The 25678-nt window shown below is 38.6% G+C and overlaps 2 protein-coding genes across 12 annotated transcripts in view; one reads left to right on the top strand and one right to left on the bottom strand.

The window, feature by feature from the left end:
* The window catches only part of FBXL14 (F-box and leucine rich repeat protein 14), a 429592-nt gene extending 413746 nt beyond the window's left edge, over positions 1–15846 (top strand). The window contains exon 2 of the mRNA XM_072954483.1: positions 15832–15846. Coding sequence (XP_072810584.1) covers positions 15832–15838 — 7 coding nt within the window. The 3' untranslated portion in view covers positions 15839–15846. The remainder of the gene's footprint in view (positions 1–15831) is intronic.
* Positions 1–25678, bottom strand: part of WNK1 (WNK lysine deficient protein kinase 1) — a 116933-nt gene that overhangs the window by 32058 nt on the left and 59197 nt on the right. For 9 of the 11 annotated variants that reach the window (XM_072954462.1, XM_072954463.1, XM_072954465.1 and 6 more), the window contains exons 5-9: positions 14379–14467; positions 12509–12728; positions 10945–11278; positions 9977–10164; positions 1927–2010 (exon numbers count right to left, since the gene is read on the bottom strand). In XM_072954462.1, the coding sequence (XP_072810563.1) occupies positions 1927–2010; positions 9977–10164; positions 10945–11278; positions 12509–12728; positions 14379–14467 (915 nt within the window). Of the gene's footprint in view, positions 1–1926; positions 2011–9976; positions 10165–10944; positions 11279–12508; positions 12729–14378; positions 14468–14687; positions 14709–18369; positions 18726–25678 lie in introns of those variants that run through there. The other 2 variants (XM_031670786.2, XM_072954471.1) reach the window with 2 other exon arrangements.

Raw genomic sequence — 25678 nt, 5'->3', positions numbered from 1 at the left:
AAAAGGAAAAACAGAGCACACACTTAAATCTGCTCATTTTCTTGCTATTGGCCTGCATCCAAGGATAAGCAAAATAGGAGACAGGTACTCACAACAGTGCTTCTGTCCTCACCCAGATTTATTTTGTGTTCCTGTTAGGGGTTGTTGACATAATTAGACCTGTTAAGGTTGGCAAAAATGTGACTACCTGGACTTGACTATAATCATATACAGATTCAGATACTTATCTGGAAGAGAGGGCAAGAACAAGAAAAAACATAATCCTCGGCCCTTCAGTTCTATAAAACAGAGGTGTTGGTAACACAGAAATGTATATGCAAGCAGACCTCAGAGGGTACAGGTTTGGTTCCAGACCACTGCAATAAAGTGAGTACTGCAAGGAAGCCAGTCACATGAATGTTTTGGTTTCCCAGTGCATGTAAATTAAGTTCACACTCTACTGTAGTCTATCGAGTGTGAAACAACTACAGCTAAAAAAGCAAAGTACAAACTTAAATTTAAAAATACTTTATTGCTAAAAGATGCTAACCATCATCTGAGCCTTCAGCAAATCATAATCTTTTTGCAATAGTAACATCGAAGATCACTAATCACAGATCACCATAAAAAACTTAATAATAATGAAAAAGTTTGACATACTGTGGGAATTACCAAAATGTGACAGAGACATGAAGTGAACAAATGCTACTGGAAAAATGGAGACAACAGACTCCCTTGAAGCAGGGTTAACACAAATCTTCAATTTGTAAAAAATCTGCGAAGCACAATGAAACAAGCTCTGCCTGTATAACCAAACTAGTTTTGTACAAGGAAGATCTAATCTTAATTTAAGCCAGTATCAAATGACTACATGATTACATGTTAAACTGGAAGCAGGCCATTTGTAATGAGAATTTAAAATTTTGTTTCAAGATTTAATAGAAGCAAGCCAATTTAGAATTTGGTGGTTCAAAAATACACTTTATAGGGAACTATAAACAAAATAGTTCATCGGTAAGTTTTTATGACACAGGTAGTGACTACAAATTTTATCTGAAATGGATAGTAAATATTCAATTGTGCCCGAAAAGCACTATTTCCATGCAAATAATTACTGTTAACTGATATCGATGGTGAACTATTGGTATTTAATTTTAGAATTACCAGTTTTGCTGTTGAATACTTCAGCACTTTACTAATCCCTTGAGTTCTCTGAAGCTTTGGGAACAACTCCCCAAATCAGAAGTTAAAAGTATTTCTTAAAAGTTCCTGAAACCGCTGTCCTTAAGGCTTTCATTCATTAGCATAAAATCCGATACCCAGCCCACAGATCAGAAACAATCAAAACGGAGTGCAAAATTATGAGAATCAAGCACAATAAAAGCAATGGTAAAATGCTCACAAAAGGACAAATCATGAATATATATAGAAACAAAATATATTCTTTGTACAGGCAATCCTTGAACAACACTGGTTTAAACTGTGCAGGTTCACTTATATGTGAATTATTTCAATAAATACATACTACATGATCCGAGGTTGGCTGAATCCACGGATGTGTAACCAGACAGGGAGGGCACACTATAAAGCTACATGCAGATTTCTGACTGTGTAGAGGGCTCACATCCCTATCCCCGCTGCATTGTTCAAGGGTTAACTATACTGTTAAAATAGTGTAAAATCATCTGTTTAAGAAAGTGGAGAAATTGTGTCAGTAAAAATGATTCTTTTGAATTTCAATATACGTCTAATCTAGTAGGTTGCTCCCCGCCCCCACAAAAGAAATACATTAAACAAAAGAGAAGATTTTCTGAAATGTTACGCCTCTTGATTCTCCTCTCAAAAACTTAGCAAGCCATTTACACTCAGAGTCTCATTCATGAAAAGACATAGAACAGTGTTTCGGCGACTACTAATCCACAAAATGTAGCAACGAGTTGCTCTCACCTGCTGAGAATGTTGAACAGGTTGGGAAGCTGGAACCCCTGCTAAACTACTTGAAGACGGCTGACCCTGGCTCTGCCCCTGTGCCTGAAGGAAAGAAGTGAACACAAAAAATTAGAGGAGTTCAAAGGTAAGTCTATAGAGAGGTCAGGACTTTGCAATAAGTATGTGAGCTCCTGAGAATTTGCCTGAGCAAAATGAAACATTAGCTTGAGTAACCGTGTACGGGAGAGAGCACTGGGGCGTGTTTCTAAAGAAAAGGTTAGAGAAGAATCATATAGCAGAACATACTCTGATTCCACGCAGAAATCACTGTTAAAACCTAACCTACCCTGTGGCTCGGGCTATACTTTTTGCGAAAATAGTAAGATCCGTAATAAAATTGGTACTGAAAAGAATCAGGAAAAAGGTAGAAAGACTATCAATACGAAAAAACTATCTCAGCACCTAAAGAGAAAAGGTATCTGATAATGCTATTTTGGTTCCTTTTTGCTACTTCTTGTAGTTTCATGGTGACTTTTGTCAAAAATGTAAAAAAATTATCACCTCCACTGGGGGTGATCTGGACATCTGGCAATACCTGGAGGTATTTCTGGCTGTCACAACGGGGGAAGGTGACTGCTAATGGCGCCCAGCAGGTAGAGGCCAGGGATGCTGCCGCACATCCTGCAATACACAGGGCAGCCCCCACAACAGAGGTACCTAACCTAAAACAGCAAAGCGCTGAATCTGAGAAACCCTCACCCAAAGGGGTCTTAAGCAAAAACAAATGAGAACGTGAGACGAGTGCAGGGCTTGATATAGGCGAGTTAAGAAAACAAAACAGCCCACATTTGCTGTTTCATTTCAGTTTAGAGGGGCCTCTCTGAAGCTACCTGGATAGGACACCACATTCCATTGCATCTTAACCACTCTAAGTATTCATTCGTCCTGCAATTTTTCTATAAATTAACTACCTGATGTTTGAAATTTCATTTTGTGAAGTTTAAACGAGAATGGGTGGCCGTGCATTCAGTCACAGCAGGCCAGACACCAGTGTATTAACGTGAGCGTACCACACCGCATGTCCACGTGGGACAGTTCTCACATCTCTGGATCTTTTTGCTTCTTAGAACTACTCTAAGTATGTGACACTTGATGTAATATTTTCAGAGTAATTCATGCCCCTGGGGGAAGAACATAGGAAGAAAGTATAAAGAAGAATATATAGTACTTTATAAAGAGTGAGGTATTTAAAAGATCCAAATGGTATCTTGAATACATAATTGCAAAGTTTCCTATCTAATTAACTGCATGGTCTCCTACACAGATTTTCTAAGACTCATACATTTGACAAAATGTATCGAGAAATATATGGAATAGTTAATACTGACTCCACATCTTGACTTACATCCATTACTTTGTCTTTATTTCCAGGAGACTGCATATGCTCATACACATAAACAACAAAATTTAAGCTCGCTGAGGAAAACCTAAGGCCTGAGATATCTAATGCTCCTCACTGTGCAACATGTATCATACATTCTCAAAACGAAAAAAACCCACACTGGATCCTAACTTAGTTGCTAAAAACTAGAATCAGTCGATTCTATGGATTAACATTTAAAAAAAAATCTTTTAATGTTGGTACAGGGGATTGAACCTAGGATCTTGTGCACGCAAAGCATGTGTTCTATCCACCCCCATGAATTAATATTTTAACATTTAAAACATAGTGGCTTGTTTGACTATGCCATTTTAAAAAGGCATCTTCATTTGTTAAGACAAATTGCTACGATGTTTCCTGCCTTTTAAGATCCTTCCAAACTAATGAAAATTCTGTATATTCTTACTACTACTTCAGAAAAAAAAAAAGTTCTCTATTTTCCATTCTCTTCATTTGACAGGAAAAAAAAAAGTCCTCTTCTCTATTTTTTAAAAAGTAGCCACGTTTGTCTCTAGGGAGAAAGAAATACTTCACATTAACATTTGTAAATAATCAATGCTGAGCCAACTTTACAGACACTTGCACGTTCAAAACTAGCTGAAAACATTCTACATATGGAGAGAAGTACTGACTCTGACAAATGACTAAAACTCTAGTTTTCGTGTTCTTTTCCAAGGGTTTGCACACATTATAGTAAATCACTCAGCTTCTCTCTCACATTTTGTTCTTAAATACAAGTTGTTTAAAATACACCCCCTCCCCAGTGGAGAACCCTACGATAAAATGAGACAATATTCCTCCTGAATGGAAAGGAGAGATAGAAAACTTAAATGTAACGGTGCATAGCAGGGTAGTTTAATAGAACCGTGGAAGTTTTCCTGTAACCTGTGGATGGAGTGCAGATCCTCCTGAAGAAAATGAGGCAGATAAAACCTGCGGAGATGTGGTTCCTTGGGGGAAACAGAAGAAAAGTGGGGGTTCTTGTAACGCTGTCTGAGGCAGACGGATAAAGGGTAATGAGACGTCAGAGCCAAAAGGTGCTCCCCCTGTAGGGGGAGGTGATTGGAAATCACTGGGGTCTGAAGAAGTGATCTGTGAGGAATCACTGGAATATTCTGGGCTTCCTATTGGCCAGCTCTGTCCAACAGGCTCTGCCACAGAAACGGCCAAGTCTGGGGCCGGGTAGTTCTGCTGCTCCTCAGTCACAGGCTGCAGGCGGCCATGTGACCCAGCCAGCGGAGGGGCTGGTTCTTCCTGACTCAAGTCCACGGAGACCTGCCGACTTCGGTAAGCACGCGGAGGTAAAGCTCCCCCTCCTTCTCCTGAAGAGGAGCTCGGAGTATGAACGTGAAACTCAAACACACAAGTGCTTCTGCTCTCATTGTTATGAGTTAACACAGCAGGTGCAGAATGAGGAACAAAGACAGGGTGAAATTTCAGACGTGTAGCCTCTGTACTGATAGGTGCAGAAATGCTAGAGAGGGGAGATCCTGGACTCAGTCCAGAATCTAATCTCAAATTCTGAAGGTGTCCTACCAGGAAAGCCTGTCCAGGCGGAAATTCAAAGACAGAACTTGAGGTAGAGCCCCCTGGCACTGGCTTCTGTTCAGGTATCTGTTTCACAGGACTTGACAGCACGGGTGAGCTGTACGGAAAACCCTCAAACTGTTCTGCCACCTGGGTCTGGTAATGCACCCCAGCTAGATACACCGCTTCCTGAGGAACAAAGTAGTGAGCTTCTTCCGGCAGCACTAGTCCAGGTCTATAGTCCCCGTAAACTTGAGCTGGCTCAAACACAGGATGGACCTGCATCTCACACGGCTCTCCAGTCACTCTACTGGCTGTGGTGCCCAACATGACTACGGGCTCTGGTGTCCAGTTAGTTGGGCTTCCACCAGGTGGAAGAAGATTTTGGCCAACAGTCCTCAGCAGGGGTTGAAAGTGATGAGTTTGGGCTTCCAGGAAGGAGGTGCTCTTACGCCGCTGGGAAATGGCCACCTTCGGTGGACAGGTGGGAGGTGGTGAAAAAGAAACTGGACGTTCATGAATAGTTGGGAAAAATATCTGTGATTCTGGGTAAGTTGGGGTCCCCCCACGCGGATGCGCCATGGACTGAGGCTGTATCAACATGAATAAGACAAGTAATTCATACATTCATATGTGAAATTACATTAGACATGCACAACTGGGTAGCTCTGTGTAACCCTATGACGTGGTTACACCAAATTTATAATTCATCAAGAAATAACAATGCTTTTGGAAATTATGTGCATAGTAAAAATCCATTAAATACATCCAGGGTCGATAAAATTATTCTGTGGGACTCTTTGCATTAGGTAAGAGCTGCTTTTCCACAACTTCCCTCTCACAGGAAATGGAAGAATGTAAGTATCTAAGTGATTACTCTGTTTTTACCCACAATTATTATGTCCACTTATGACTAAATGTAAACTCCATCAGTGGAAACAGAGTTAAAGGAAGAATGAGATTGAACCAAGTCTTCCTGTTCTGACCGTCCTGTGCTGTGTGAGAGGCTCTAGGGTTTATTTCTGATCAACTAACAGTATGTCTTCTAACTAGAAATCAGAAGAGATTTTTGGTGGATAGTGAAAAACACAACTTGGCTAGTGACAGTACTGTCTTCTCCTGTCTATCCCAAACCAGAGCCAGTTAATTTTACTACAGAAAACATGTTACAGACACCAAATCACTGAATATCCACTTTTCTGATCCTGGATAATTTGGGGTTCAAGTCAGGTGAAAAGGATAATGTAAATAATTTCCAGCCATCTAACAGTAATTTTTGTCACAGAAGCAGTTCTAGACTTAAAACTTGAAATTTAGAACCCTACCTCGTCAAATGCAAACACGCACACTGTAACGTTCACTTCTATGAACTTTTTAAAAAAGGCAGTTTCATTCTTTCAATAGGAAGACCCCTATCAAATTAGCAAAATGGCTCCACTGTTACTTCTTCACAACAGCTAAAAGGAACTTTCTGTTTTGAATCAGAATGCTCCATTTTACTGTTGTTTATTCAAGGAGGATCCCAAACCCATGAAACAGTGTATTAGAGAACTAATCAATCTCCTAGGTAAAAAGCTAAAGATTTGGGGGTTGCTAGATCAGAATGCTAACATCATTCTCTATCTGGAAAAGCAGCAGCAAGGTCCCACAGTGTTTAGAATAAATTTACAAAACAGATCTTCCATAGACATGAATGGGCCAAACAAACCTGTGTGTACTACATGGATATCGGACGTTTTCATTAGAGTCAAAGCCCCACCTTACTCAATCTAAGGGAAAAAATGTCCAGGAAGGAACATTATGTGGTCTTTTAGTTTGCTGACGTATCATTTTAAACAGCTGACAAATTAAAACCAACTTTCACTCTTCAATTATTCTTTACTGACTATGGGGAAAAAATGGACTCATCCACCTTCATTAATGTCTCTTTAGAATAAAGTGAGGAAAAAACATGTTTGGGTAATGTTTGATAAAGAGAAAATTTGCTTTTGATTAAGCCAACAGTAAATTTAAAATTAAGTAATACACATATTCTTCACTAAGTTATGAAAATGCAAGGATATATACACACACTGGTGGGGGGTGGGGGAATTTAATAAAAGCTAAATTTATTGCACACAAACTGGTATGTGCCAAAGGTATCAGAAGCATTCTCTCTCATTACCTCCTTGCTTTTCTCCCCCTTAAAGCCTTGTAACAAAAAAACTTCCTACAGGAAAAACTGGTATCCTAGAAGCATAACACATTATGAAGTTTAGTGCTATTCTTTATTTTTTTGTTAAAATTCTTGATGCCTGGATGTATTCATTGGCAATATATTTTCACTTGTCAGGAAGTTTATGGTTACATACAGTACTGACAAAGAGGGAAGGCAGGCTGGAGCGTCGGTGCTTGCGCTGGAAGGCAGAGTGCATAGGCAGGACACTCTCCAATGCTTTAGAAAGCTTTTCGGCAAAAGTTTCCTCGGGGGCAGTCCGAAGGAGGGAAGGAGAAAGAGGTGCAGACAGCACTGGTGGTGGGGTGGAGGGAGCACTGGGAGAGATGCGGGACAGAGAGGGAACAGCAGAAAGATGGGGAACACAAACCGACATGCTACGGCCGCGACGAGGCTAAACAGAAAACAAACATACATGAAAATACAGCACTCTGAAAACAAAACAACCAAATGCACTGTGATAACAGAGGCACAGTTGACATGAACGTTCCATCCTCCCCCAACTCCACAAAGCACACCTGGCAGGCGACAGCTGTTCTCTCCACACTGTGGTCAGGAATGGGTGGTTTTCTATGAACAGCTGTGATAATGATCAAGTATCTCCCTAAATATTCTGCAATAACATTAATTGTTATGAGTGTATGAGTAAGAATGAGTGGCTGACTGAAGTAGCAGAAGAGACAGGAAAAAATGATGGTTACTGGCTTGTAGTTTCTGTAAACTTATTAAGATTAGACAAGAATAAATTCTATTAGTTTAACGTACATCGTAAGATAAGTAAGATTTTAAGACTGGATTGCTCTGCAGGAGCTCTGGAAACCCCAAAGATTTCTCAGTCTTATTTTAGAAGGCATTACACTAAAAAAAAGGTGTTGGCTCACAGTATTTTATTTCCCTTGCCTATCTTTATCTGTAAAGGTAAAAAGTCATTTCCTACTAGGAAAAGCATTAGCTTTCTATAGGTAACTCACAATAGATACAGGAAAGACTGTATTCTTACCAAAGTAGTCAATGGAAAGATATCTCAAATGTGACTCTCTAAAAAATAACTTTAAATTTTTTTCAAGCACATGAGAGGTTCAACTTTGGTTTACAAAGTTCTGAAAGTCTGAAGCACCTGAACATAAAGGTTTAACACAGCTACAAAGCAGCCCATCAAATGCTACAAGGCTGTCCTAGCAAGTCTGTTATTTCCTTTTAGACAGTAAACCATGTAACTAACTACATTTTCACTTTTCTCCACCCGTTCTTTTTCTTTTTATTCCACTTGTAAGTGATATACTACTGTAAGCCGCAGTAAATTCTTTCTGTAGTAAGAAAATAATTATAAAGTTTTTTCTTAAATCCTCAGTATTCAACAGCTTTTCATGATACCTTCATAGAGTATTGTCATTAAAAGGCAAGACTATCATTTCATTAACAGTCTGCTTTTAGAGCATCAATAAATGTAGCCTATTTGTGGCTCAAATATTTAACATCTTCATAAATGATCATTTCATTTCCTTTTCTAAAACAGAGATCTGAAATTCATAACCCTGTGATGAGGGAAGCCAAGAAATTTAAAACAGTTAAAAAAAAAAAGACAACTTGGAAGAAGTCAGTTAGCGCCACTGTCAGTTTCTAACTGACAAGAAATGCTGACAAATACTGTCAGATTACAGAAATATACCTGTACAGTCTGTAGAAAGCTCTTCTACTCTACCTACTTAAAGATCAGAGAGGTAGACTGTTAGAACATTAGTACACTGGGAGTTTTCTTTGTGTTACTATGGCCATTCATCTTGAGACCCGGCCAGCGCAGGACTGATCAACAGACCATGAAACAAGCAAACACCTTTTACTCCAAGCCGCAGGATAAGAGACCAGAAAAAGGAGAAGTGTTTCCTTACCAGAGAAAGAGAGATTTCATTCAGCAAAGAAAAACAGTTTCACAAAATCCAGATTAAAAGCTTTCTGAGAAGGATGGAAAATCTACCTGCTTAAAGATCTCACGAGACAAGAGCTGAACAGTGACCAGTTGTTCTCAGTTCCTTCCTGAGGCAGACAATGCATCTTATTTACCCTTGAAGACTTCATGGAGTGTTAGCAAAAGAAATGTGCTATTGTCTAATGGTCTATCTGAACATTCTTTAACTGAGAAGCAAGACTGGTTAATGCAAAGCATGGGTAATAACACGTGTGTGTGTGTATGTGTATACATTTGCATATATATAAATGTATGAAGTATTACAGGAAATAATTTCAATAAACTGATTCTGAAAATAAATCCATCATAAAACAGATACCAAATACAGGGAAAAAGCAAATGAACACGTACCAGGGAAGGAACTCGTGTCCAACACAGACTTTAAGGCAAGAACACGCATAGCAACTGATGATGAGCTCAACACAAGCGCTAAATTCAACGGTCATATACAAATACAGGGGTCCTCACTCCAGAGCACTCACATGCAGCATTCTGCAATGGTGTGAAGGTCTTACCTGTGTTTTATACAGTAAGACATCTTATAGAAAACACTTAGTAACTCTTTTAATAAGTAATTTCTGCAAAACTCTCCTTGGCCCCACCCCCAAACCATTTGTATGTCCAACTTATGCTGCTCTGAACAGTTTCAACTCATAAATGCTAAAGAGAGCATTATCTTTAATCAAATGCAGATTAGTTTAAATCTTGTAAATAGTTTCTTCACATATTAGCATACATCTCCCACCCTGCCTGAACTACTCCAATTACACCCTGTAATAAACTGACTTCCTTTAGCATCACCATTTGTATTTTTATACTTCAGATTCATGCTATTACTAGTTTAGCAGAAAAGTCTGAACCAAACACATTAGTTACTGATTCTCATTACAGGCTTACACTCTCTTATGTAGTCACTCACCATACTCGAGGGCGGATATACCCCATGAGGCTGAGCCTGTGCCGGGACAACAGACGCCGTGTGCCCCGGGAGTGCGCCAGTAGAATGTGCCTGCTCATGCTGGGAACCATAGGAGACTGTCTGTTGGCTGCTCACTCGAGATTCTGTGAAGACAGAAGATCCCTGACCACTGTCAACCGTCCCGTCAGCTGAAAGAGAAATAAATTGCCAAAAGAAAAGACAGAGAGACAAATCACAAAAAGGAGGTTCACATTTTCCCATCACAAACTCTTGATTTTAAGGTTAATGAGCTTTTTCTTTACACAGACCTGAACTAAATAAAAAATGAACACTAATTTTACTAAGTAGATTTGTATGTTTAAATGAGGGATCCATGTAGAAAAAAGCTCTGTCTTTAAAAAAAAATCCCTTGGCTAACACAGGATCTTACCACTGGAAGAACAAGGGAAATAAAATAGAATGTTGTTGGCCAGCCTGAAGTTTGACACAGCTTCCAAACTCTTAACTGTGGAGACCAGTGGTTTCTTAGTATCGAGAAGGTAGTTCAATTAATAACTAGCAGTCTCATTAGTTTCTAGTTTATACATTATTCAGTGTTGCTAAAGAAGCTAAACCAGATTAATGGGTTCAATAATAAGTAGCTAAGATAACCTTGTTAATTTTTCATTATGAATTATATTTTACTTTCAGGAATTGTGAAAAGTAGAAGTCTACAAATCAGAACTTCCAAGATGCTGGAGCCTGTAACATTATTTGACATCCTAATCACATTTCCTCACCATCCCATCCTTTTGCTCTATTAGCCATGGACGTAAGGACAGAAAGAAAAGGTAGACTTCTCAAACTTCTTATTTGTATGTTGGATTCATAATTCAAAACCAAGAGGCCAGCACAAAATGATGGTCAAGAAGATAAAAGGTCAATTGTGACTGTCATTAGCAAGCTTGTCCACTTCCGCAAACACTTACATAACACGGATACACTTGGTTGTTGGTACTGCAGCTGCTGATGCTGATCAGCCTCCGGCTCCTCCGGCTCCACTTGTGTAGACACAGAAGCTGAGGCGGCAGAGGCAGCAGGCAGGCCAGGGCAGGTGGAGGGGGGTGGCGGGACCCCCGCCTGGGGAGCGCCTGGCGGCGGCTCGGCCTGCTGCGTAAGCCTACTCTCCTCCTGCTTCCTCTTCTCCTGCTCCTCCCGCACCAGCTGCCGCTGCTCTCGTTTCCTCTTAATCAAGGACACTCTGTCTCTGATGGCTTTTGCCATGGTCTTGTGATCCCCTTCACAGACATACCCAGACTCTACCTACAGGAAAGCGGGGAATTAGGAAGCAGCAGATAACAAGCCAAACACAAAACTAAAAGGCCACCCTTGGAGAGAAAGGAGAGAAGAAGGGGAAGAAAGAACTGTCTGAGGACTGATCTTAATTAGCCAAACTGTGAAACACCTGGTCTGCATTATGTTTGTTTTTGTGGATATTCGTGGGGTGGCTGCCATTATTTTTGTAGAAACTCGTGGGTGGCTGTACCTTCACTAATTATAACAACAAAACAACGGGGAGCTTAAACATCCAAGTTTTTAAACCAAAAGGCTCATTCTATTGTATCTGTTCTAATTCCCCCTCATACGTAACCATCAATATTAACCTGCGTTGCAGGGAGGGTGTAGCTCAGTGGTAGAGTGGGTGCCTCGCATGCACAAAGTCCTGGGTTCAATCCCCAGTCTCTCTATGAAAAAGTCAATAAATAAACCTGCTACCCCTCCCCAAACAAACAAAAATTTTACAAACCATAGTAACTTGCGTTGCTTTTACTTCCTTTCACTAGACAACCACTTTCCCAGATAAATATATGAAGGTTAAAAAAAACCCAAACCTCAAACAGTGTAAAAAACTAACAAAAATAAGCACCTCTCTTATACCTGACCCCTTCTCAGAAGTAACTACTATTGAATGGTTCTTATAAGCTCTAGTAGAGGTAGTCTGTGAATACATTTGCACAGCAAATGCCTATTCAGGCACCTTGAGAAGCCTACGATTGGCAAAGTGTTTCCCTTTTGAAAAGTGATCTTTTAGACATACTTTAAAAATGATTTGCAAAAGGCCACTTACTAATAATTGACCTTGAGGTCAATTATTTTCCCTCCCTTTGAAGGAAAAACAATGCATGATCTATTTTTAGGATTTACCCAGATGACTGATCAAAGGCTATTGTATCAGAATTTAGAAGACATAACTTGTCAGTCTAACTAAACAGGTTTATACTAATTAGGAGTCGGTCAGTCAACTTTATGGACTCTGAAAATTACTTCAGAATGCATTCCAGTTCTACCTGTCTGTCTACCCATCCATCCCCATACATAAACGTGTCTATATATGTCTACTAAAACAAACATAACACCTGAGGCCACAGATCAAAACAGCTTTACATCAGTGGGATGTGCCATACACGGCTTCATAAACCGCTTTTTCGCTCGACAGTATCAATGTATACAAATCTGCATCAAATTTTAAATGGCTAATTAGTGTTAATTTACCATTTCCTGAGCAACATCTTCTGGCACATCTCTCTCCAGGTCAAAGGAAAACTCAATAGCTTCATTGTCTTTGTATTTCCCCTTCAACTTCTTAATGTCTTCAATACGTAGCCATAATTTAATGGCTATCTTTTCTCCATCATCTTCTTCTGCTAATTCTACCCGTACCCCTGTTTCCTCCTGGAAGAAGGCATGGTTCAAAAGGTCTTTGATAGAATATCTTCCAAAGAGAGGGAAAAAAACAAAAACAGAACAAAATGCCATTAGATTTAAGAGATACTTTTCAAGTATAGCTGATTGTTGTTATGTTTGGACTAATGAAAACAGACCGTGAAAAGAGAAAAGGGAAATTTTCTAAGTCATTCCTACATTGTTCCATTTCATAATGATTATAGTTTTACTCAGCTGACAGAACATCAGAACAATCTCATTTACAAATAAAAGCAGAAAGTGGTACTTTTAAATCTACTGAGCTAATCTTGTATTAGTTAACACTGTACTAGTAATAGCAATTAATACATACAGAATAACATAGCTTCAAAATACCATATAATTGTTTAAGTAGCAATTACAGTGAACAAAAATTCCTCCTATGTACAATCTCATCTGATCCTTGACCAACATCCAATGAGAAATCATTTCCTGATAATTAGGAAATGGATCCTCAGAGATTGACGATCTTGCTCATAGTTATAAAAGTCATAAATGGTGGAATCAAAACTCAAAAATAAATCTTTTTATTTCTAGTGCATTACCTTCTAATACAGCAAACTTTATTTACTCCAATAAAACCTCTCAATTCCTTGTTCAACAACTTGTATACTAGGCAAGAAGTCTGACTGTGGAACAATTTTCTCTAGATAAATGGTCTCAAAATACCAGTAATCTAGTAGACTGTTCCACCCAGAAAAGAAACAAGAGCAACATGTTCTAAGGCTGAAAACAAATATTCCTTTGTTTATAATAAAAAAAAAAGTTCTTAAAGAGACTAAGTACTCTCCTTTTCAATCAGTATACATAAAAATAGAAACCCATACTAAAAAAAACTAAAGATCATAATGTTAAGCTCTTCCAAATAACGAAGTTATAAAAAGAAAAATGAGACTGGAGAAGCGAGATATGGAATTCTTTAGTTTGGCTGATACACCTGATCACATGCATTCTTCAAGAGGTAGATTATGCTCAACTTACAATTTGTGTCTGTACTGGCTGGTCTACTTTTTCTTCTTTGTTGGGTGAGGGGGGGAAAGATTACTTTCCAAAAACAGACACTGGATCTTTGCCCTGCCTAACGGGTGGTGAATCAGCTATATGGCAGATCAGGTACTTGCCACTCTCTGAGAAAAGTCCTCTGTTAGCACAAACGACTAAGCCAGATCTCCTCCCAAGCTCTGGGCGAAGTCGTCTCTTTTTATTCAAAGGAGTTTCGACACTTTGCTCTTCTTCAATTCTGGCATAAAACTGCCTAGCTGAGCTGATTTTAAAGAGCCAATGTTTTGTCTCATCTTCAGAACTCAATGAACGGGTCAAGGACCAAGAGCAGATTTGCTGAATAAAGACAGAACCCTACTGAGTTTTACAGATTATTCTGATGCTACAACTAAGCAGTTCTTACTGAACGCACTATGTTTATGGTGGTTCTGGTTTACTTAAACTCAACAAAACCACATGTTTACAACATTTCAGTGTATCAAGTCTGAACACTGTCTTCAATGGGCAGAACTCTACTTTTAAAGATACTACGTGACGTAAACGGATAAACTGATCACACGTGAAGTATTAATACACTGTAGATTGAGTGTTTTATTTAGAGCACGTTACATTTTAAGTTTTTGTTTAAGCAAAACCCAGATCAAAAGAGGCAACTTACCTTTCATCTTTGTTTTGTCGTATGCATCCTTCAATAATTTCTTTCACTTCAGGAATTGCTACTTTGTCAAAACTGGCTGGCTTTACCCCCTAAAATTATAAAAATAGCGACACAAACACATTAATGAAGGCAGGGACTTTAAGCTCTGATTTTCACTTGCCTCCGACGGTTTTACCAGATTGCCTTCTTACCATTCCAGCTTTTTTCTGATTTGCCTGCAGGAGCTAGTCTACGCAGGGTCAGAGTTGGGTAGTGGCAATTTAGCCCCCACAAGATAACAGAGAATAATTAGACAGTAGAGTCACTTACTTCCATGGCCTCTATATACAGCTAGTGAGAAATTTAAGCTATTGTTAACATCTTCTGCTGTGTTTCAGAGAAAGGAAGTTATTGGCTAAAAGGTAGGCCAAATGTTCTAATTGGTTAAAAGATCTTCTGTTCAGCTTTGTTCCCCAACACATTAATCAACACAACACCTAACTCTTTTGAACAGTGAGTCCATGTGCGGGCATGAATGCACATGCTCATTTGGCAGGTATTCTATGATTGCAGTACTCTTGAACCAACTCAAGTACAGAAGGAGTTAGGAATTTGGCTTGGTGTGGCATGATAACTAAAGAGCAAACTGTCTTGTACACAGGAAACATAAAATGACAAGCAGTATTTCAGACCCATGTGAAAGACAACTCTTCCAATTAATTTCAAAAGAAAATTCAGTGTCACTATTATATGCACTACTAAACAGCATCACAGTAGTACTTCAGAATCTTCACGAAGTGTAAATTCTCTGCAAATAAAATTTAAGCAAAATGTGGGAAGTATGTATAAGATAGAAGACTAACAAAATACTCCTGTCTGAGAGGTGGTGTGAAGAAAGGCATCTCATTATTCTCACCCCATCTAAGTAACCACTCGAACAAGCAGCTACACTGACACACTGCCAAGCTGCACTCTAAGTCTATAATCACATAAAACACAGGGGAAGGGGACTAGAAAAGCTAGAATACGTATAAATTCTAAGCAACTACTGTTTCAGGGCAATATACATTAAAACACTATTAGTGACATAATTTGATAAATCACAGAAGTGTTTGTAATCTCTCACGGGTTACGGTAAAATACATCAAATGGCTTTGTTTCTGAGTAACGACCGCAAAGATCACTGTTTGTATTTTCTTCACTCTTCTTATTTTTCAAAGTCCAGCGAAGTTTTCCCAACTGGTCTTTGCCTTCACATAACCATTCTAATGAGAACAAGAAAGTAAATGCTGCTGAAGCAAAAAGCTGCTTTAAGTGAGCAAGCTGGTACAGTATTTTAAACTCAGGCTAAAAGAAAATAGGACCTGTTTTAAAGGGAAAAAAAGAATGATGCTTACTGAAAGTTTTCTGGTAGTAGAAACACTGGAGATTTTGTTTTATATGTTTTTAATTTTCTACAATAAACATGTAAAAGTGTATAAAAGCAAACTTCAAGATACTATTTATGAATACAACAGGAAGAACAATCCAAAATACTGTATATTAAGTTTAGAGAACATTCACTATCGGCAGAAAGTTATCTGAAAGACTGTTCTTTGGTAAAATAGAACACCAGTACATAACTGGCCTTTGCATGCAAAGACATTCCAAATACTACAGGTAAGTGGTTAAAGAGGCTATAGAATATGTTTAGAAAAAAATGTTCCTACTTCCATAAACACATACATTTTAGAGGAATGTAGTTTGGCCTTCTGGCAATAAAACTCTACATGTTAAGTTAATAAATCACACATATACTGATTATAAGACTCTTCTGCCTCAATTTAGCACAGGCATACTGAAAAGATGAAAGATTAAACAGGAGACTTGAATTCAGTGTGAACTGGACAAGGAGAAGCAGCTCTGAGCTTCAGATTCTCTGTCTAGAATGTGGCGATAGCTGTCTGTCCAACTATATGTACAGGAACTAGAATCAAATGTGGTCTCTAGGTTGAAAGCTCTTTAAATTATTTAGTTTGCTGACCTAAGGCCACCTTTGACTTCAAAGGCACTCACTAAAGATAATAAACAGAGTTAAAAGGAAGTGAAGAATTCTCTTGGAAAAATGTTCACCAAGATACACAGTCAATCTGCTTTCAAAGATGAAAGGTTATCTTTAAAAATAAAAAGTCCTCTTCTTAATATCCTCCCCATGCAAACATATATACATTTATAATTTTACAAACAAGAATTCCTTTTTATAAATAGAAATCTCAGTTGAACAAATGAGATACAAGGTCATGCAAGTGTAACACCTTGATTCTACTCGGTTCAGCTGCTTTCTCAAAGCACAGCCAAGATTTAGGCATAGAAAATTCTGTACCAACGCTATACAACATATTCAGATGCCACTGCTGCCTTAAAAAATGTGGCAGGTGCCAAGACAGCCAAGAGAATGGAGAAACACCTTACCAGTCCAGCAGCTGGTATTAAAAGATTACCCATTTAGATAAAAAAAAGTAGAAGGAATTTCAGCAACCATCAAGAAGCCGGGATTATCAAAATATCTCTCAGAGTTCTTATGAATCATTTGAGAAGCAAGAATGTATGGGGACTCTATGTTAAAAATGATCCAAAAAAGAAAGGAGAAATGAGTATGAAGGCTCACTGACTCTGAAAGTGACCTACAGAAAAGTCATCTGGGACACATGACACAAAGCTGCTTAAAATACATAAGTACAGGTTTTGATACACAGTACTCATCAAACTCGTAGGCTTCTTGGTCTTAAGAGGTAAGAGAACTTTATTTCATAACTGATACTTTTTTTTTAATTAGAAAGCTGGCTTAAGATTATTCTAAAACATGATTTTAAGCATCAGACAGAAGAAAGTAATGATGAGAAAATGTTTTAATGACAGTATTTCATCCTTTTTCCTTTTTAGTTCATGTATTTCAACAAAGATGATCAACTTAGAGCCTTAAAATCTTCCAAACATCACCTCTTTTCTATGCTCCCCTGATTCAGCCCCACGCAGTCCTATTCTAGTCCTGTTTCAACCAGCAGAAGCAAAGTTTTGTTCACCTGTTCTGAACGAGGTTCAAAAACACAAACAGAAAAGAGCACTAAGGAAGATAAATTGGGCTAATGTTTCACAAAGAAGAAAAATTAAGTCATAGGCACATACCCTCTCTCTCCATCCTTTCAGAGCGAGCAACCTACCAGCTCTAGGAACATTCTTGCTTAATTACCGCTGTAATTCACAGGGCTTCTCTTTAGGCAGCAGTGCCATATTATGCTTTTTGACATGGGACAGTAGCATGTTTCTCTGCATTAAACAAAAATACCTCCTGAACAGCTAATGTATATCCATGTAAGAAACTTTAGGGGTTACATAAACTTGTATCTATTCTCTTAAAACAAACAAAAAAAAGGCAACTTTTGTGCAATCTTAAATGGAGTACACAAAAAAACCCAAAACAAAAAACAAAACAAAAAACAACAACCCAACAATTGTGCCCTCCACCAATGGGCACATCAAAAGTTGGATATAAATATTTATAAAATGTTGCTTGATTTAAACTAAGAAAAACCAAAAACATACATGCATTTTATAGACTCAGTTCTTCTGCCAACTGTATATAACTTCTGGTTTGCCAACATAACCTGCTAGGGAAAAAAGTGACTCATAATAAAAACAAAAGTTGAGTCATAATATAGTATTCTCTGATTCAATCTTCTAGCTTTTAAAAATTGTCAGCACTTGCTTCTTGAAAGCTTAAGTTTCAAATGTGCTAGAGTAACATTTATACTTTCATAAAAGGAAAACTTTTCCTAACCCTTCAGAATTGAGAAGAGCCCCCTTCCTCCTCACACAAAATGCTGTATAAGTTAACCAAACTACAAAACTGAACTAAAATAGTTTAAAAAGCACTATGAAGAAAACAATCTCAATACTTTTAACTGGAACTTTCCACACCTATCACCAAATGGCTACAACATACTTTTTGCATATACTAGAAATTCTTACCTACCTCATTTACACAATCCTTTTGAGGGCAGCAGCAGCAATGAGAATTTATAATGACAAACACTGAGCAAAAATCTTTCTTTGTAAAATCCATCAGAAAAGGCAAAACAGACTTGTTACAGTTAGAGGAAAATGGGGAGAAATGGGTAAGATGTAAATTAGCCCACAGCACAAGCAAGGCGGACATCAAGAGCAGGCTGAAGTCTGGTTTCTTGTTTAACACTAGCCGTGCCTCCCCAACTCTCAGACATGGATTTGCTCTGCTCAGCCAGCAGTCTGCTTGTTCTAGATGGACCCTTTAAACAAAGCTACATGCTGAACAGCACGGAAACTATTCTGCTACTGTTCCTCCTGCTTCTCCTCCAGCAGCAATAGAGCCCTAGACAAGCAGGATGAGATTTTTACCTGCTCAAAGCTCCGCCCATGATGTCTACAGGTTCTGCCCCCTCGACATCAAAACTTGCACTAGAAATCTGTTCATCAAAACACTCCCTTCCCTTTAATCGTATTAAAACTACGCTTTTAAAAGAAAATGGGGACTGAATTCAATGACCAAAATGTAGAAAAACGATGGACAAGAAAATAGGACAACTGGGGCATTGTTTTTTAAAACATAAACTGCCAACCCTGGGGGGTAGGGGTGGGTGCCATGTAAGCTCAGAACACGTAGCCAAAAGAACACTGAACAAGGAAGTCTCAACACTAGAGCTGGGTTCCCAGTTCAACCTCTCATATACCAAGTCTGTGTGACCTGGACCATATTACTTAAATTTACTTGAAAAGTGAGTGTAACAGTTCCTCTGTTTACCTAATTTTAAAAGTGGTGACATTAAGGTAAACTGCCTTACCACTCCCTAGTAATACATTAAAAAAATTAAACAGCTGTGATTAGGTACACAGACGTGATAAGAACTTATTCTTCTCCCTTCCCTCCTATTATTAAAAGCCTCAATATGCATATCTAACTAAAGGCATTTCCATTTGCCAGGAGGATCTCATGGACCCAAATGACTACTGCTTTGATCTTAGTGATTAAGGAAGGGTTTTTCTTCATGACATTAACAAAGATGGTAGAAAAAGCACTGTTTACTGTACTGTTATGATGGATAACAGAACAAAGTGCTACCCCTTGTAATCTGCTAAGCCTGAATCCCCATCAAGACAGTGGGTATGAAGGCTTCAATTACTCAGTAACAGTAGCATAAGGTAAGGGCTTGGAAGCTGTTTGGTAGGGACACTTCTACTCTAAGGACCAGAGATGACTATTAATCCCAACAAGCTATCTCAGAGTAGTTGCCACTGATCTCTGGCTCAACACAGTTCATCACCACTAAGTAAGTAGTCTAGGATGCCAGGTATTGGTCAGAAATACAGCAATGTAGTCCACCATTACCTTTAACTTTGGTGTTTGAGCAAGCCTGCTTAGGACTATGCTTAGCTAAATGAAAACGAAAGAGCTAGACAACAGACACCATGTTCGCTGCCTCATGGGTTCATCAGATATAAATATATGAGTAGGTTTTTAAACTTTACTGTGCAACAAGCAAAACCAAAAATGACGTAGCTTTTTTTGGACAGAAGTATAATGTACGCACAATTATCTAGATCTATGAAGACCAAAATAATTTCCAATATATACAATAAAAATACCATTCACATACAGTAACAGTCGACATGTCTAACCTCTAATTCCTCTTCCTCTTAAAGTCAGTGCCTTTCTCTGGATTTCCTCCATTTCTTTCAATAGTACCATCATCACTTCCATGATCCAGATAGAAACAGCTGTCATTCTTGGATGCTGCTTCTCCCACAGCATTTAGTACTATTATTCTCTATGAGCTCTTTAAACAAAGAGAAATGTTTAAACAGCCAGTAAATAGTTCTGCTGCCAGTATTCCTACCGCCCCTCCAACAGCCAAAGATCTCTGGTCAGACAACGTAAGTTTTTTAAACTGGCTTCTTTGCTGCCTCTCAAAATCACTGCTTCTTCGGCATAACAATTGTGACCATCAAAGTCCAGGGTCCTCTTTAAGTGCAGACCAACTTAAGATGGACCTCACTGTTTCTGCTCTTTCCAATTTGTATTTTACACTGTGCCTGGCTCAATCATCTGGCTTCATCTAATCATCTGAAATTTAACCATTTCTAATCATCTGATATCATTTAACTTGTATCACATTGTGGTTAGTAGTTCTCCACATCTACAAGATGGCCGTAGGATCACAGATCTAGAAAGAATCTGAGTTAGAGTCCCAACTTGTTCAAATGAGACAACTATAGGCCAGAGAGATCAATGCCATGTCAAAGTTAGAATTATTTCAACTCACATCTCTGAGGCGTCTAGTCTAGTACCTATCAGACATCTGCTAGATAAACCGCATTATCTTCAGCACCTAGAATAAAAGAGTGCACATTCCAGTGGGTAAGGGCCTAGTCAACAGTAAAGCAAGAACTAGAATCCAGGTTCAACAATGTCTAGTTCAACGTTACTTCTGGTCCATGTTTCAGTGCTTTTTAATCTCCTTCCTCTGGGGTGAAAAGCCCTCACAGCCAAACTTCCACCTGCTTCTCTACTTCTATCTCCCTCAGACAACTCCAGTCAACTGGTTACTTGTTCACTGAACTCTCAGTGCACATTTTCACAAGAATACTCTTTCTACTGCCCCCATTTTCAGTCAGGTGAGTCCAAACACTTCTCTCAAGGTGTACTTCAAATCATCTATATTGAGAAGGCACCAATTACAAAATATCTGTCTGAATCTCCCAGCATATAAATTATTTACAAGGTATCAAGAAATGAAAGCTGCTATAATTTATTTAAATATAGTAGAAACCATCTCTCTATATACTGTCAGTTTTTATTCTGTAGTCTAATGTTTTGTGAGTTATAGATCAACGTTCATTTGGGATAAGCTTTTCTGAGAAATTCTAAAATAAAGATTTCACAATTTTTCTTTAGCACTTAAAACATTGAAAATGATACCCAGAACTGTCTGGTTTAAGACTGATGGCCTGATTAAGATTAAGAAACTTTGATATTAATCAAATCACAATAGAGTACTAGAATGACTTTGACAATCATGCAAAATGTCCCTAACACACCCTGGTGCACAAAGTTTTCTCTTACATGTATAATTCACATTCATTGGATGGAAAGAGAATAAAATTTATAAAGGAATCATTTCAGCTAACTGCAGTGAATTTAGAACTCTGGGATATCACAAAAAAATTCCAGCTGCTAAAGAAAAAAAATACAAAGTTTTCCTCAACTTTTCAAACCCTATCTAATCAGGAATCAGCTTCACTTGTTTCTGTAAAAAACTAGGGTGAATTGCAATCAGTTACATAAAAACCAAAAGGAATTTCACCCCAACTGCTTTAATTCTGTTTTTCCCAGACAGAATGTTCAAGCCTTGCAATCCAAAGGCTAAAGCAATCAGTGACAAAGTCAAATTACACAAACAAAGTAATTAAAAATCCCCATTATTTCTAACTTGGTTGTTATGAGGCTGGATTCAGCCAGATTCTTACTGGTATGAACCATTAGTTTACAGGAATTTGAACATACTTTATGACCCCATTGGAAAACAAGCCTCTTCAAACTTCCTACCAAATCCAACCAGCTCTGTCCAAGGAAATTAGCTGACCTCATTATTCTCCAAGGCTCATTACCCCCTGGATACAGGGGAGCCCGTGTACTGCTCCAGCCTCAAGTGCACTATCCTCCGCAGAACAGACTGACGTCACTGCTTACTGTGGTTTCTGTCCTTCTAATAGCAGACAAAAGTTGTGCTAAGTACACGAGGACTCTTATTTGGAACTTCTCATTACCAATGGCAGAAATTTTCAAGATAACTTAAGCTTTTCTCCTCTAAACAGGGATCACGAACCCTTTATAAAGGGGCTCAAACCTGTGATATGAGTCTTCAACTTATGCTACCCATGTACTCTAAATTCTTTACTCGCAGATTTGTTTCCCCTGGAGGTCTAGAGGAAAACAAGTTAAACAAAAACAAGCAGAGGGAAAAAAATTTAAGGTTTGTATTAGTGTTATGTTAGAGACATTTGATTTCTGATTTTATTATTATTATTATTTTTCCTTCATGTCCTTGAGCAAAATGCTTAACCTCTGAACCTATTTTCTCACCTGTGAAATGAAGATATTTACTTACCAGAATATAAAAGATTAAAATAAGATAGCATATGTAAAGCACTTTGCAAGGTGACTGGCAAGAAACAAGATTATAAATAAATGTTAGCTCATGCGTGCACATTTAAAACTTTCCTTTATTTTAAGTTCATTAAACACATTTTAATCACTGCTGATTGTTGAACATCACTAGATAGAAGAACAGAACAAGAGACAACTTATCTCACTACGAAGCATGCCATAATGACGTTAGTGTCAACAGTGGCAGTGCCTAGTAAGTACTGACTGCTCACTGCATGGTAGGCATGTTTCCCATGTGACCTCCGTAACAGTTTAGGCTCAGAGAAGTTAATTAACTTGCCCCAGGTACACAAGACAGGAAATGACAGCGCTGGGATTTGAACTCAAAGAGACCCAACTCCAGAGCCCATTTACTCCCCAGGCAACATAAAATTGTGTTTCACTCCCTACAGTTCTATGTTTATGTATTCATTTCACAAATACTGACTGAGTGCCTGTTACCTGCCAGTCTCCAAGCACTAGGAATACAGCCAAGAACAAGTCAGATAAAACGAACGACCCACAAAATTTATATTCTGATTGGGGCTTTAGATAAATACTGTAAAGCTGTGATAAAAGCCACGAAGGAAATAAAACCATAAGTAAGGGTGTGTGCACACTTAAGACTGTTTTAGATGGATGGGCGGGGAAGGCCTCTCTGAGCAAGGAACACTTAAAGTAGAGACCTGAAAGAAATACATGTACAGAACAATGACACACAACAGTTTATTATCAATGTACCAGAGAATGTAATCATTAAACCCATCTACATTTACCCCTCAGGACAGACTGACGCTGTAACAAACATTTATGGATTCAATATAGCATTCTGACATGAGCAGGGGGACCTGGGACCAGAATAAGAGAACAACAAATAACTCTTATGTAGCCACGGGCTGCCCATCCTGGGCTTCACACTACCTAGCTATGAAGTGTTGATAACAGTAACAGCAAACCGCCCCCTGCCAAAGCTGTTGGAAGAACTAAATTATGTATGAAACATGTGCAAAGTGTTTAATGCAGTGTCTGGCACACAGGGTGTACATTTGCTCATATTTACACCACTATCGCCTGCTATTTACATGGCAGTTGCACTACTGCAAGGCGCAGACATGTAGTAGTGAACTGATCTACAGAGGGGGAAGACACCTGTCCTCCAGAGGCTCAGTTCTACAGGCGCGGGGGGGGGGGGGGTTGACATCAGTATTACTATGAGAGGTTGAGTATGAGAAGAACACTGAAGAGGGAATAATACTGGCATGACTTTCTCCAAGAAACCGGGGGGTGGGATGGGAATTCTAGAATATTTCTGGTAGAGTGCCAGAAGACTGAGGCTACTTACTGGCTCATTCCTCACACAGATTTACTTAGCATCCCTGTCAAAGGTCAACTAAGTTCTCAGTCTAAACATACTTTCTCAGGAATACTGTCTTTGAAGCTCTCAAGGACATCAACATCCCCTACTTCATCATGTCTATAAAAATCCACGTGCTTTATTGTAATTACTACCTCAATGTTCCCCTCCCTGAAAGAACACTGAAGCATATATCTGGTTCGCTGCTGTAACCCTAAACTGGCACGTAGAAGATACTTAATTAATCACTGTTAAATAAGTGAATAATTGTTTAATTCAAAAGAAAACTAAGAACTAGAGCTCATGGTTCAACTGACTAGCGTTCTGTGACCTTCAGATCTAAAAAAGGTAATCCAGAGCTGTGACACACTCTTCTTTGTATCCCATTTCTAAGACAACGCCAAACCCACAGAAGGCCCTGCATGTTTAGGAGGGGGCGGTTCACTGACTACTAACACGGGATGTGCAGGTCTGGGTGGAGACCAGGAATCCGGAGTGGCAGAGGGCAGTCTGCATGAGGGAGTCTGATGATCGCCCCACCGCTCAATGGATACTCAAACATGCCTCCTTAATAAATGTGCAGTCATTTGGCAGACTAATGCTGACATATACTTTTAAAATACTAGTTAAATTTACAACCAAAGCAAACTTAAAAGAAAGCACTGTACTTCAGGGTGCGTTTCAATAGAGTCATCACTATTGCTTATATAATTACTAAATTATTGTATAATCTAGGTACTTACTTAAATCGCCCACACATTGGTCTCAGCACCCAAAACCTTAGAAAAATTAAAAGATTTAAAAAGGACACAGCCCTTTTCATTCTTCATTGGAAGCCAGAATATGGGGATGGACGTCAGTGAAATCAAGACAGCATTTCCCAAATATAATAATTGACAGGACAGAATAATGGATTGTAGACAATACAGAACTAAATTTTCACAGCTGAGAGAAAAAAATAAAGAGCAAGTGAGTGCCTGTGGTGCCCTTAGAAACCCAGGATTTTAATACAGTTCCCAATGAATTCACTCCTCAAGCTTTTTACTCCATATTTTCTATACCTTGACTTACTATTTTGCTTTTTTCAAAAACAACTCCTTGAGTAAGGCAGAAAAAATGCAGTAAAATAGGGCTAAATCTCTAAGTCACTTTGGTTACTTACATTGCTAGTAAAAAGGTTCCATAAATGATGGAAGGAAAATTTATCTAAATAATGTTTGGTGTTACATTACTTAGCCTACTTTTAATTTATTTAACCAAAAATAAGGCATATAGAACTGAAAGGGAGCTGAGGTGATCAGTGTTCCAGCTCCCCCTTCTTAAACTTCATGTACACGTGAATCATCTTTGGATCCTGCAAAATGCTGGTTTTGACTCAATCCGTCTGGGATGAGGTCAGAATTTTGCATTTTTAACAAGGTGTGCTAGGATGCCAACTCTGCTGGTTGTAGGGACTGCACTTTGCAAAGCAAAGATCCAAACAGTGATTTGAGAACTGATGGAAGAGCATGTGAACAAATGACTTTTCAAATGACTTTCTAGTCCTGGAATTTTGACTCTTTCTACTATTAAAGTTATTATTTTCTGTTCTATTTGTACCAGTTTTTCCTATCGTACAAAACGTATTGCATATGTACACATACAAAGTGTATCAGTTTCTACTTGCTACTATTCAATTTCATTTTAATATGATAATTTTTAGTATTTCAGAGGTGACCTTATTTTGCAGGGTAATTCAAGTCTCCCAAA

This window comes from Vicugna pacos, chromosome 34 (genome assembly GCF_048564905.1).
Source record: "Vicugna pacos chromosome 34, VicPac4, whole genome shotgun sequence".
In the NCBI taxonomy this organism is placed as follows: domain Eukaryota; kingdom Metazoa; phylum Chordata; class Mammalia; order Artiodactyla; family Camelidae; genus Vicugna; species Vicugna pacos.
This window is presented reverse-complemented; position numbering and strand designations above follow the sequence as displayed.